We start from the raw sequence: 12,299 nt of genomic DNA, 5'->3' as shown, positions 1-12,299 counted from the left end.
TCTAATCAGGAGTTAAATATGAAACACTACCTCAATGAACGTTTAGTTCACTTATTAAGGGAGGAGGAAATTAAATGGTATGAGAGAGCTGACCTCTTGGAAGGTGATGATAACACCCAATATTTGCATTTGGTCACTAATGGTAAACATAGAAAACAACGCATCTTCAAATTAGAACAAGAAGATTACGTAATAGTGGGTGATGCTGAATTGAAAGCATATATCACAAACTTACAAGGGGTTGTTTGGACCACCAGATGACAATAATTTCAACATGGTGGAAAATCAAAATAATGACATACCTCAGGTGACAGAGGATGAAAATAATTTCCTCACAGCACCTTTCACGGAGAGGGAAGTAAAGGAGGCGGTGTTCCAAATGCAGCATAATAAATCTCCTGGCCTTGATGGTTTCTAGAAGAGTTTTATCAAGTTTTCTGAGAAATTATTAAATCGGACCTTATGGCATTATTCATTGATTTTTATGAAGGATGCCCCCCTCTCCATAGTCTCAATTTTGGAGTAATTACTTTACTTCCAAAAATAAAAGAGGCAACAAAGATACAACAATATAGAACCATTTACTTACTCAATGTGAGTTTTAAAATTTTCACCAAGATGGCTACCAATAGGCTCATGGGAGTGGCTAGCAAAGTGGTTTATCCCTCACAAACAGCTTTCATGCCAGGTCGAAATATAATGGAAGGAGTAGTGATATTGCACGAAACTATCCATGAGTTACCAAAAAAAACTCAATGGTGTGATTCTCAAAATTGACTTTGAAAAGGCTTATGATAAAGTAAAGTGATCTTTTCTACAACAAACCCTTAGAATGAAAGGATTTTGCCAGCGATGGTGTACATGGATTAAAAATTTTATTTCCGAAGGAAGTGTGGGCATCAAAATCAATGATGACATTAAGCACTACTTCCAAACAAAAAAAGTCTTTGGCAAGCAGACCCCATGTCACCTATCCTATTCAATATTGTGGCTGATATGCTCTCTATTTTAATTAAGAGGGCTAAGGATGATGGCTAAATTGATGGAGTGATACCTCACTTGGTGGATGATGGATTGTCAATCCTACAATATGCAGATAACATAATCATATTTATGGATAATGATTTAGAGCAAGCTAAGAATATGAAGCTCTTGCTTTGCATCTTTGAACAACTGTCAGGTTTAAAAATCAACTTCCACAAAAGTGAGATATTTTGTTATGGAGCTGCAAAACACTACGAGCAGAAATATACTCAATTGTTTGGTTGTGGCCTAGGGTCGTACCCTTTCAGGTACTTAGGAATCCCGATGCATCACAACAAACTCCATAATGCAAATTGGAATGTTATCGAGGAAAGATTCAAACGACTACCAAGTACCTCGAAGGCCAAACATTTATCTCATAGGGTACGACTGATTTTATTGAATTATGTCATAAGGAGGATTTTTATCGATCCAAATTCTTTTGGCAAGGTAACAATAATAAACAAAAATACCGCCTAGCCAAATGGGACATAGTGTGTCGTCCTAAAGATCAAGGGGGTTTGGGAATAACAAACCTCTTGATTATAAATAAATATCTACTTAGCAAATCGTTATTTAAATTGCTGAATGAAAATAGCACACGGCAAACCTTACTTAGAAATAACTGAGTTCAAAGTACCTGTCTCAGGCTACAACCAAACCTGGAGACTCGCATTTTTGGAAAGGTTTGTTAAAAGTTAGGGAAGATTTTCTGGGCTGCGGGATTTTCAAAATAAAAGATGGGTCACAAACCAGATTTTGGAAGGACACTTGGATTAGCTCTAAATCACTCAGAGAGCAATTTACTAACTTATATAATATAGTCTATTATCCTCACACTACAATGGCAAATGTTATGAACCAAATACCATGGAATATCTCTTTTAGAAGAGTTCTAATTAGGGATAAACTGACTGCTTGGCATAACCTTGTAGCTAAAATAGCTTCTTACCAGCTTTCTGAAGGGAGGGACAATTTTACCTGGGACTTACATAGCCAAGGTGATTTTACTGTAAGGTCTATGTATCAATATCTCATAAACCAAGATGTTTCTTCCACCAATAAATTTATATGGAAGCTAAAGATCCCTCTCAAAATTAAAATTTTTATGTGGTACCTCCAACGAGGTGTTATTTTAACAAATGATAACTTAGCTAAGACAAACTGGTATGGAAGTCAAAAGTGTTGCTTCTGTGATTGTAATGAAACAATTAAGCATCTTTTTTTATTGTCAACATGCCAAGATAATTTGGAGAGTTGTTAATATAGCTACTGGGTTAATCCTGCCAAAATCAATAGCGCATATGCTTGGAAATTGGTTAACATGCATAAGAAAGAATCATAGAAGTTTGATTTTTGTTGGGGTTGCAGCTCTCATGTGGGCAATTTGGTGTACGCGAAACGATGTGGTTTTTGAGAAAAATCATTCACCTCTTTTATGCAGGCTGTTTTCAGGGGAGCATATTGGCTGCGATTTTGGTCTTTGTTACATCAATGAGAGGAAACAATGGAGACCATCTGTTTAGCAAGTAAAGCGTTGGAAGTCATCACCTTGGATATCTTTGCCAAGAATGGATGGAGAAGCAATAATGGACTTTGCTTTTGATTTGTTCCTGTCATGCTACTTTTTTCCTATTATATGTGATCTACTTGTGAGCTAAAAATTGTACAAAAATATGACTGTGTGTGGTTGCAGAGGCAGGAGACAATTACTTTTTTTCAAAAAAAATACATGGTAGTACACCACTTGCTAAGTTGCTATACTGCAATGCTACTGCTCCCCACAGTTATGCAATAAAATGAACTTGAAGGGCCGATTACCGATTGGCAGTCTGAACTCCATATTCAGCGTGTTAGAGCAATTCCAAAAGCTCCTTTAAAATTACCCCAACACCTTATTTAGGGAAAAAAAATTACCTCCAACAACTCCCTCAACCTTCCTGCAAATTTCCATCGTCCCGTATCCGTCCGCCGCCACCCCACATATTTGCATGCGCCTGCTCTTCCCCCAATCGCCCATCGCACTCCTTTCCCGCAAGTTTTTTTCCCACAAGCTTTTCCCTGTTGGCACCATGCACGGACACGCCGTGCTCCGGGCACGCCCACTCATTGGTGGCGTTGGCATGGGGGGCACCGAGGACAATGACGCGTGCCCTGATCTCCTCCGGGTTGGCGGCGACGCTGCTAGACATGGGGATTGCCGAACTAGGAGGGAGGTTCTCCTAGGTCATCCAGCCATCCACCATCCGTGCTTCGCTGCTGCGACACTCGGGCATGCGGCTGGCCCAACGACACCAACGGCGGCGGCAGAGATGAATCAAGTTGGAGCCCAAGCGCCCCTATCGTCAGCCCCTGTGGCGCCGACTTCTGCTCGACGAGGAATGGCGCGGCAAGTCTCAGACCATATGTAGTTCTTTGCCTCCTCCCGCGCTCAGCGTCTGCATAGGCCGTGACATGCTGCACCACCGTCATCATGTTTGGCTCCCCAGTGACTCCCACCATGCTCCTGCAACATTTGTTGCACCGATGGCTAGTGCCCCAGCGAGATGCCGAGCTCTATCTCAGAGTACTGCACCATGGGCGCCTCGGCGGCCTGCAGCAGCATCACCATCTCCTGCTGCTTGGCCTGCTGCACGATCAATTCATGCTCTCTGCCAACCTCCACCGCAGGGTTCTGCTGCATGATGTCCTACTCCTTGGCGACCTTCGCCGCGGTGGCTAGCTGTTGCATGATCTCCTAGCCTCACTCCAGAATGCGGTGGTGGAGTGGTTGCCGATGAGCACGATGGCGGCGACCATGTACTGGTTGCGACCGAATGGTAGGGCAGAGAACGTGTCGGCGTGCATGACCAGTGGGATGTCCTTGTCCCACGGTGTCGTGAAGCTTGCCGGGAGCGGGATGCGCTGGTCGAAGTTGACATTGTAGAGCGCGTACCCGTGGCATGAGTCGAGCATGAGAATGAGCCAGCCGCCATTGGCGGAGGCGCAGAAGCGCATGCGGCGGACATCGGGCCGGCGTGCTCCGGTGCCGTCTGCAGTCAGGTGTTCTACCTGTACTGCGAGTCCAACACGCTCGTCGCCCCCCACGTTGTGCTGACGTGGCATATTTTGAAATATCGGGGAAGTTATTATTGGAGATCTGTTGTGGGATGACATATTTTTGGGGAAAGAAAATTTTGGAAGAGCCCCCCTAACATAATTTTGGGGAAGAATTTTTAGATAAGCTCTTGAAGTTGTCCTTATCGAGATGGGATTGGGTCTAGGCGCGCTGCTGCTACAGAGTGCAACTGGCAGGCCACGGCCCATGCAGTGAAGTTGTGGTGCCCTCTGGGCCTATGGGACCCAACATGAGTGGCGTGGTGGGCTACGCGGTGGTGCTGGGCTGCTGACCTTTCGTGGAGGCCCGCTGGCAGGACCCAATAAATCCAGGAAGCCCGGAAGCTATTCCTGGTGTTTGAGATTCGTGCCGTTGTTGGAGGCCGGTTCCTCACGCCGCCACTCGTTGAGACTTGAGAAGCCTAGCCAGAGGGGTGGGAGCTGGACGAAGGAATGAGAAGTGGATGGTAGCGGCTCGACGGTGAGGTCGCCACCAGGCGCCGGTGGTGGTCGAGGTCATCGGCGGTGGGTGGCGACTGGCGGAGGTTAGGGTTCAAAAATTTTTGGGGAAGAGGTTTCCATGTCCGTCAGCTTTAGAGAAGAAGGCTGAGGGGTAGCGGTAGACCTGGCGGCGACGGTGGTGGTACGATTGGCAACGGAGGGCAAGGCGGAGCGAGAGCGCTGCCGGCAAGCAGGGGCAGGATTCTTGATGGGCGGTGGTCAACAACGAGGGCAACAAGGAAATGCCGGATTAGGAAGGGTGGGGAGGAAGGGTGGTGGTGGGCAAACAGCGCAGCGGCCGCCGGCCGGGACGGTGGATGCAGGGGTGAGGGTGGAGGCGCGTCGGGGAAGAAGAATAGGAAAAATGAGCTTATGTGGACCTCCAAACCATATCTCTTATCTAGCTTGTGCTCAAAATTCCCACACTGCTATCACCAGAGCGCGGCAAAAAAATAACAAAAAAAACGCGGCAAATGATAAGGTATTATGCTAGTAAAGTAGGTAATCTCCAGCCGGATTTAAATCATGGTGGATAGAATGATGCACCAGTGCACCACCATCATCATCCATCAGTCATCACACAGTCCATAGATGCTTTATTTCCCGGACAAATTAAAGGAGAAAATAAAATAGCTAAAGAAAAGGAAAAACCAGAGAGGATCGACGAAAGAACGACGAAAGAACAAACTCAGGGTGTGTTTGGTTGGTTGTATGATTTGATTCATGTATGGAATAATTCAAAATAATAATGATCCTTTTATTTGGTTGGGTGAATTGGACCAACTCATCCAGGATGAGACCATCCCATTTAATACATTATTCTACTAATTAGAGTGAACCATATGGTACAAGTAAATTGGTTGAATCATCCCATCCAGGATCATCTGTGCATGCATCATGTGGTGCATGCAACCAAACACACTCTCAAAGTCACAAGGAACCAAAGCAGTCCCCAAGCAAAGCGGTCCTTGCGCTTCACTCACCTAGTCACCTCAAATCGGGGAATAGCTTTTGCAGCGACGCCTGCTGTCGGCGGAGCCTCCCGAAGTCCCGAATACCATTTTACGCTCTCTCTTTTTTTTTCCATCGTCGGTTATCAAAAAATATACTCATATTTTTTTTAATCACACGGTAAAGAGGATGCGACACATACACGCACACTCGCTCTACGCACAACCTTACTCTTATGAGATTGGAGCACATCCGAAAGACTGAGCCGGTAAATTCTCAACATTTATAAAACATTACTACTGGTGTCTCGTTGTTAACGGTCATGTCAACTACCACTGAAACAATAGCGTCAGTTTAATCCTTTGAATAAATTCAAAAATAATGTGAACATCGCGCGGAGCGAAGAACTCAAATCATTCCGCCATAAGAAATCGTAGTTCAGCTCGAAAAAAATATACTCGTATTAAGCAATCGGATCGGATCTGATCACTTCACTCGTGCTCAAACCTCGAAACCAGAAAAATCACATCGGGGTGGCTTCTTGGTTGTGGACATAATAAAGGCGCGCGCTACAGAGTGCCACTGCACAAAACAAAGCAGCGAGTGCCGCACCGCACCTCCGTCATGCTTTATTCTTCTCAACTTTTATCCGCTGATCAATTGATGCGAACTACCATGGAAACGAGAGTCACGTGTGTGCATCCGTGGCATCTTGGATTCTATAGGAGGGAACAATCCTCTTGTCGTCGTTGGATTGGAACAGTAAAAGGGTAGAAAGGCAGTAAAAGCGTACAAAGGCAGGCCGCATTGGTTTTTCCTGTAGCGTGTATAAAGGCAGTACCAAGGTGGTCAAGTGAGAAGGAAACCGAAAGCATCATGGCAACACAGAGAGTGTCAGAGAGAGAGAGAGAGAGCACGGTGCTAGCTGCTAGGAATATGGGCTCGCACCTCCGGCTTCTTCACGTCCTCCTCGTCGCGGTGGCGGCGGGAGCTCCTGCCGCCCACGCATGGCGCAAGGAGGGACACTGCATGGTGTGCTAGATCGCCCAGGTAAATGAACGAACGAGCTTGAGTTCTTCAGTCTGCTGCCTGTGCAGAGCTTCCTGACGAGCGAGGACTCCGCGGCGGTGACGAGCCTCCTGCCGGGGTGGGCCGGCGAGGCGGCGAGCTCGCGGAGACGTGCTCCTGGGCCGACGACGAGCGCCGCCGGTACCCGTGGTCGGGCTCGCTGCACTTCGCCGACACGCCGGGCGACTGCCAGTTCTTCTACGACAGTAAGCTACCTAGGCTCTCCATTGCCGGCATCCCAAACAACCTTCTTGCTGCTGGTGTGTTGTGCTCTGATGGTTCTAGCACTACTATTTTTGACCAGGGGACTGCCACAACATGAACGGGGAGAAGGACATGTGTGTGGTTGGAGGCATCAACAACTACACCACAGCCCTGATGAACTCGTCAGCTCCATGTAAGCATCATCAATACAATCGTTTGTAATCTACTCTGTATATCGTGCATTGTATATCTTTACTCCGCATATAATCCTCTGACACTGCCACCAGTGGTTGATCCGACCATAAGCCTGATGTTCCTGGCGCACTTCGTCGGCGACATCCACCAGCCCCTCCACTGCGGCAACACCGCCGACTTCGGCGGCAACACCATCATCGTCCACTGGTACAACACAACCACGACCAACCTTCACCGCGTACGTTAACTCGAGCAGCAGAATCATCAGATCTCAATTTTGTTCAACTGCATGCTTAATTTTTGCATGTTTTCATCAGGTATGGGATTTGGACATCATCCAGAAAGCCATGAAGGACTTCTACAACGACGACCTGAGCATCATGACACAGGTCATCATGCAGAACATCACTGTAAGTACAAGTGCTCTACGGCATTGCGTAGCTTGCTTCACTTCAGCTTTCGCCGTGTCAGTGCTAGGAGGCGTGGGCCGATGAGGAGAGGGAGTGGGAGGCTTTGTCTATTTTGAGATCATGATCTGCAAAGACTTGTGCTGACAAGTGAGATCATGATCTGCAATCAAGCTTTGTTTATTTAGAAAGTGAACCTGATGATATTCAGAGACGGCTAACGGCTGAAAGCAAATGCAGGTACGCTATGGAGAGCGCGCAGCTGGCGTGCGACGTGGCGTATGCGGGTGCTGAGCAAGGCTCCATCCTAGGAGGTAGGCTCTGAGCCTCTGAAGACCAGATCAAATAATTTTGTGAGCTTACTAGAGAAACGTATTGTGATGCGATTCACCTGAAATTGGAAATGCAGATCACTATTTCTTCTCTGCGCTGCCGGTTGTTCAGAAGAGAATCGCGCAAGGTGGTGTCAGGCTCGCTGCAATACTCAACAGGATCTTTGGTGAGAGCAGCAGGCCGCAGAGCAGCTGAACCGGGAGGCATTAAGCGAGGAAAATGGGAAGGCGGAGTTGTTTGCCGTAGTCAATCAGAATAAGATCGACTTGTCTGAAAATTGTAATTTCAGCATTCACCGTCACTGCTAGATTGCATTTATTTTCTATCTGTCGGAGTTTCTTTCCTTGGAAACCAAAGAGAGCTTATTTATGAAGCACTTGCACTCACTATAAAGCGTTTCCTGAACTGGAGCAGTGACACTGTTCTTGCGTTCCTTCCATTGGTTGATTCAGTGCAAGCGCTGCTGGCTACAACACAAATCTAGTAACTGCAAAGTAACAGTGACATTTTTAACAATGGCCAAGAGGAACATTAACCTAACATATGCTTACTAGAATCTGTGGTACTCATAGTTGCAAGTCATGACTCATGAGTGGTGCGAAATACATAATCTGTGCTTATAGGGACAACAAAGAAAGGGACAACAGCGGGACCTTTTCTTATCTATGTTACAGAAGAAACAATGGTCCACAAGTTCTCGACACCAAAACTGGGTGAACTGAAATCTGAGCTCCAAAGACAACAGTTGATACAAGTAAAAAAGAAACAGCCTCCTTTTGAATAAATCCACAGACAGCAAGATCGAGTCAACCAATGAGACTGAGATTCATTCTTCAGCAGCAGATCAGAAGTGTGAGTCCAATGTGGATTGTAAAATTCCAGCATATCTCTGTAAACACCCATGTTGGGTGCTTGAGAATACTGACAAGGTGAAGTTTACAATAGCTTCAGACCACCAGTGACATCATCAACCATGTCAGCAGGCCCTGCCCAGTTGAAAAGGTAAGATCAGCAAAAGAACGCCAATAAGAATATACAGAACATGCTAGCGGGAATTGAATGCAACTTACCAAGAATAGCCATCACTGTTCTTGAATCTACAGAAAATTTAAGTTTAGAGAAAGAAAAATTCAAATAATTAGAAAAAAAAGAGAAAGAAGTGAATGTTATAAGTTAACACTCGAACAACTCACTTGGAGCAATCTGTGTTCTTCCAGCGTCTATGGTTATGTGCGTTGGAAGATTCAGAGACTTTGCTCTCCCCTGCATCAAAAAGGTAATTTAGACACTCTGGAGTAAGGAACATAATTGACAATGTTAAACACAACAAAAGCAAAATCCGCCAACTTCTTTTATTTTTGATCAAAAACATGAGGAGTTCCCCAGAGAGGAATCAGCCAAATCCTTGTCATGTTTCAGGGAATTAACAGCAATCCTTTATTTTTTTCGTTAAATTAGGTAAAAGCTGAAGCAAAAGATTTCTCTAAATGAATAATAAAGGATTACACCATGCAAGTACCAAATGTTCCATTTTTAGAAAATAAATCCATCAATTCACGAAATGGTGAAATTATTTCAAGATGAGGTTTTATTTTCCACTCATACTCATCTTATCATGTTTGGATCTCAGAAAAGCACTTTCAATATAGTCAATATGCAAGGAGGAGGAATATTTACTTGTAAAACAAGCATATCTTCCTCGCTTTCTATTTTCACAACCACCTTAACTTGCCCACATCGTTCCCACCTGCAAAAAATGAAAAGTAGAGAGCAAAGCAAATTTGGCATATGTTTTGCTATCTCAGTGGAATATGAAGTTCATCTGGAAGAAGCTTCAAACAACATAAGAAATTGTTGTGGAGTAATACCTTCTTAGTGATTTTGGCGCTCTCTGTTGGAGTTTTTTGAACAGACCAAGAGTTGCATGGCTACAAATACAGAAAAAGCCAACATATGAGACAATACCCACATTTCAAAAACAAATAACAAAATGTTGATGACTACGGTAACTCTTTCCCTGCTGATGGTTATAACTGAAGTGCTGGGTGGCAAAGACCAGCATAAATTTTGTAGCCTGGTAATTTAGTTCATCAAAGCTAAATGCACACATCTTTCATGGCCAAAAATAAAGAGTGTCTCATGTGAAAATGGTGAAAATTCATTCAAAAAGATAAAGAAATGCATCACAGATATTAGCAATGCACTCTCTGGCAAATGAAGTTGAATAGCTGCCTGGCCAAAGATGACTGGCTAAAGCATTACATTGGCTCATTTCCACTTTGTGGAAGGCAGCAAAGTTTGGATGTAGCATAAGTACTGTCGTGTTGAAGCAATAAAGATAAAAGGTAACCCTGCTTTGCCATCCAAATGCAGTTGATGAATTTGCATTGGATGAGAGCCAGATGGGGTAGCTACTATTGCAAAACTGTTATGTTTCAACCAAACAAACTACCGAATGGGTTCTGACTATATGAGTCCAGGTCTCCAGGAATAGGATAAAATACTCCCCATTGCTCCATCTATCTGACTTTTTATAGAACAAATAATTCTAGACAACATTATGCACTTTTGTGTATTTTAGACACTATAAATAAACCAAACAACAGGTACATAATGCTATTGTCTAATTCAAGTGAACAACTGCCAGCATAGAAAGAACAAAGAGACTGGCACCCTGTGTCATGCAAAACAACCAATTTCTTTACTCGACTAATTTCATTTGTGCACTGGCAAAAAATATATGTACAGGTTCCACAGTTGTTCATTAGTCAACGTTTCATTCATCAAAAGTGCATGAAAGCACATAATAACCCTAACTCCACCTTGTTCTCTCAAACCGTTATCGGTTCTAAAATATCGCTAGAGTCGAGACAGGCAGGCTTTGGTTCAGAGGACTTGTATCTTCCACCAAACAACTGTGAAAACAACTTAGTGCACAACCTAAGCAAACATTTTGTGTGACTAGAGACTAGCGAGCTTGGTTCACTTCCTCCCAGAGTATACACGTCTTGAAATGACGCTACAGTGAAGGAAGGTCTCACCTGCATTGTGCAGCGATCTTCCCCTTGCCCATCTTCAAATCGTTCCTGACGACCAGCACCTACATCAAAGAAAAAACCAACATATATAATTTGATATTCTATCCTCATTCTGTACTAAAGTACAATCCAACAGATCAAATAGTAGAATCATGAACTAAGTCTCCAGTACCATCTTGAAATCTTCTATAATCTCGGCGAGGTTCTCGATCTCCAGGGGGCTGGCGGCGGCCTGGGCCTGGGCCCTCTCCACCTCCCTGGCGGAGTCGGACTTGGTCACCACGTTCCGCGCCCAGAAGAGCAGCCGGAGCCCGGTCCTCTTCTGCCCGCCCGCCCGCTTCGCGGCTCGGCTGCGGCCGGAGTTATCGTCATCATCTTCTTCCGAGTCGTCCTCGGAGTCGTCATCGGAGAGGCCCCCGGGGCCGGGGGCGGCGGCGTGGCGCGGGAAGCGGGTGAGGGCGAGGAGGTAGCCGAGCGCGAAGCAGCCTGCGGCCCCGGCGACGGCGGTGGCGGTTGCGGGGAGCGCGGCGGCCGTCGGGAGCGAGAGGACGGAGGCCGACGCGCCCATCGGTATCGCCGTCGCCGTTCACCTGCGGCGGCGAGGGAGGTGGTTACTGCCTTACTGGTTAGGGTGTGTAGCACGATGCCTGGGGTTTGGGACTGGTAGGAGCAAGTAGATGTGACCCGCGGGTCCGCATGGTCCGTGGTGGCACACGGCACACCGCCGCACGGCTACATGGGTCGATCTTGATCGTCCGATTGGAAATCAGCGCACAAGATTTAATCGGGACAGAAAGATACGAGTTTCCTTTAGTATTCTTTTCTTTTTTTTTTCCAAACGAGAGTTTCCTTTGTTTTGGACCTGGCGCCTGGTTTGGGCCTTGGTGTGGCCTGCTTGCTCCGTGTTGCCACGGTTCTGGGCCGATACAGGAGCGAGCCGCGTGTTAGCCCACCCGGAGCTTTCTAAAGAAACCCTAATTCTTGGTATGTAACAGCCCGTTTGGTTGCCCACCGACGCTTCACACGTCATTTCCTCTCCCTCTCGCCTCCCATCATTATCCACTGCGCCCTCCCTCTCGCCCGCTCGCTCGCTCTCGCCCGCAATCCGCCACCGTCGCTCCCTCCTCTCGCCCGCTCCCTCGCGCTTGCCCGCTCTCCACTGCCATCGGTCCCTCCTCTCGCACGCTCCCTCGCTCTTGCCCGCTCTCCGCCGTCGTAGATCCCTCCTCTCGCACACTCCCTCGCTCTCGCTCGCTCTCCGCCGTCGTAGCTCCCTCGTCTCGCCCGCTCCCTCGCGCTCGCCCGCTCTCCGCCGCCGTCGGTAACTCCTCTAGCCCGCTCGCCGCCGCTATCGGTCCCTCCTGCTCCATCCCCGACGGCCACCTCCCTCCGTCGGTGAAGCGGCACACATCGGGTAGATCCACCACGGGTAGCCTTTTCCTCACCGGCGGCGGACCATTCTACGAGGATTCAACCATTGGTG

The 12,299-nt window shown here is 46.6% G+C and overlaps 1 protein-coding gene and 1 pseudogene across 1 annotated transcript; one reads left to right on the top strand and one right to left on the bottom strand.

The window, feature by feature from the left end:
• Positions 1–6,420: 6,420 nt before the first annotated feature.
• Positions 6,421–8,167, top strand: LOC101771309 (annotated as a pseudogene).
• Positions 8,168–8,305: 138 nt separating this feature from the next.
• LOC101770916 (peptidyl-tRNA hydrolase 2, mitochondrial) lies at positions 8,306–11,470 on the bottom strand. Its single transcript, XM_004960196.2, has 7 exons — positions 10,989–11,470; positions 10,820–10,878; positions 9,647–9,706; positions 9,456–9,525; positions 8,972–9,041; positions 8,849–8,875; positions 8,306–8,764 (listed from the first exon to the last, which is right to left on the bottom strand). The coding sequence occupies exons 1-7, from the start codon at positions 11,382–11,384 to the stop codon at positions 8,715–8,717; spliced, it is 732 nt and encodes a 243-aa protein (XP_004960253.1). The 5' UTR covers positions 11,385–11,470; the 3' UTR covers positions 8,306–8,714.
• Positions 11,471–12,299: the final 829 nt, after the last annotated feature.

Source organism: Setaria italica, chromosome III (genome assembly GCF_000263155.2).
Source record: "Setaria italica strain Yugu1 chromosome III, Setaria_italica_v2.0, whole genome shotgun sequence".
Taxonomy (NCBI): domain Eukaryota; kingdom Viridiplantae; phylum Streptophyta; class Magnoliopsida; order Poales; family Poaceae; genus Setaria; species Setaria italica.
Note: the sequence above shows the minus strand (reverse complement) of the source record. Positions and strands in the feature narration are given on the sequence as shown.

Coding starts and splice junctions, on each gene's coding strand:
- LOC101770916 (XM_004960196.2), bottom strand. CDS start 11,384: ATGGGCGCGTCGGCCTCCGTCCTCTCGCTCCCGACGGCCGCCGCGCTC. Junction 8,876..8,971: donor AAGAACACAGATTGCTCCAA/GTGAGTTGTTCG, acceptor AATTTTCTGTAG/ATTCAAGAACAGTGATGGCT. Junction 8,765..8,848: donor AACAGTGATGGCTATTCTTG/GTAAGTTGCATT, acceptor TCAACTGGGCAG/GGCCTGCTGACATGGTTGAT.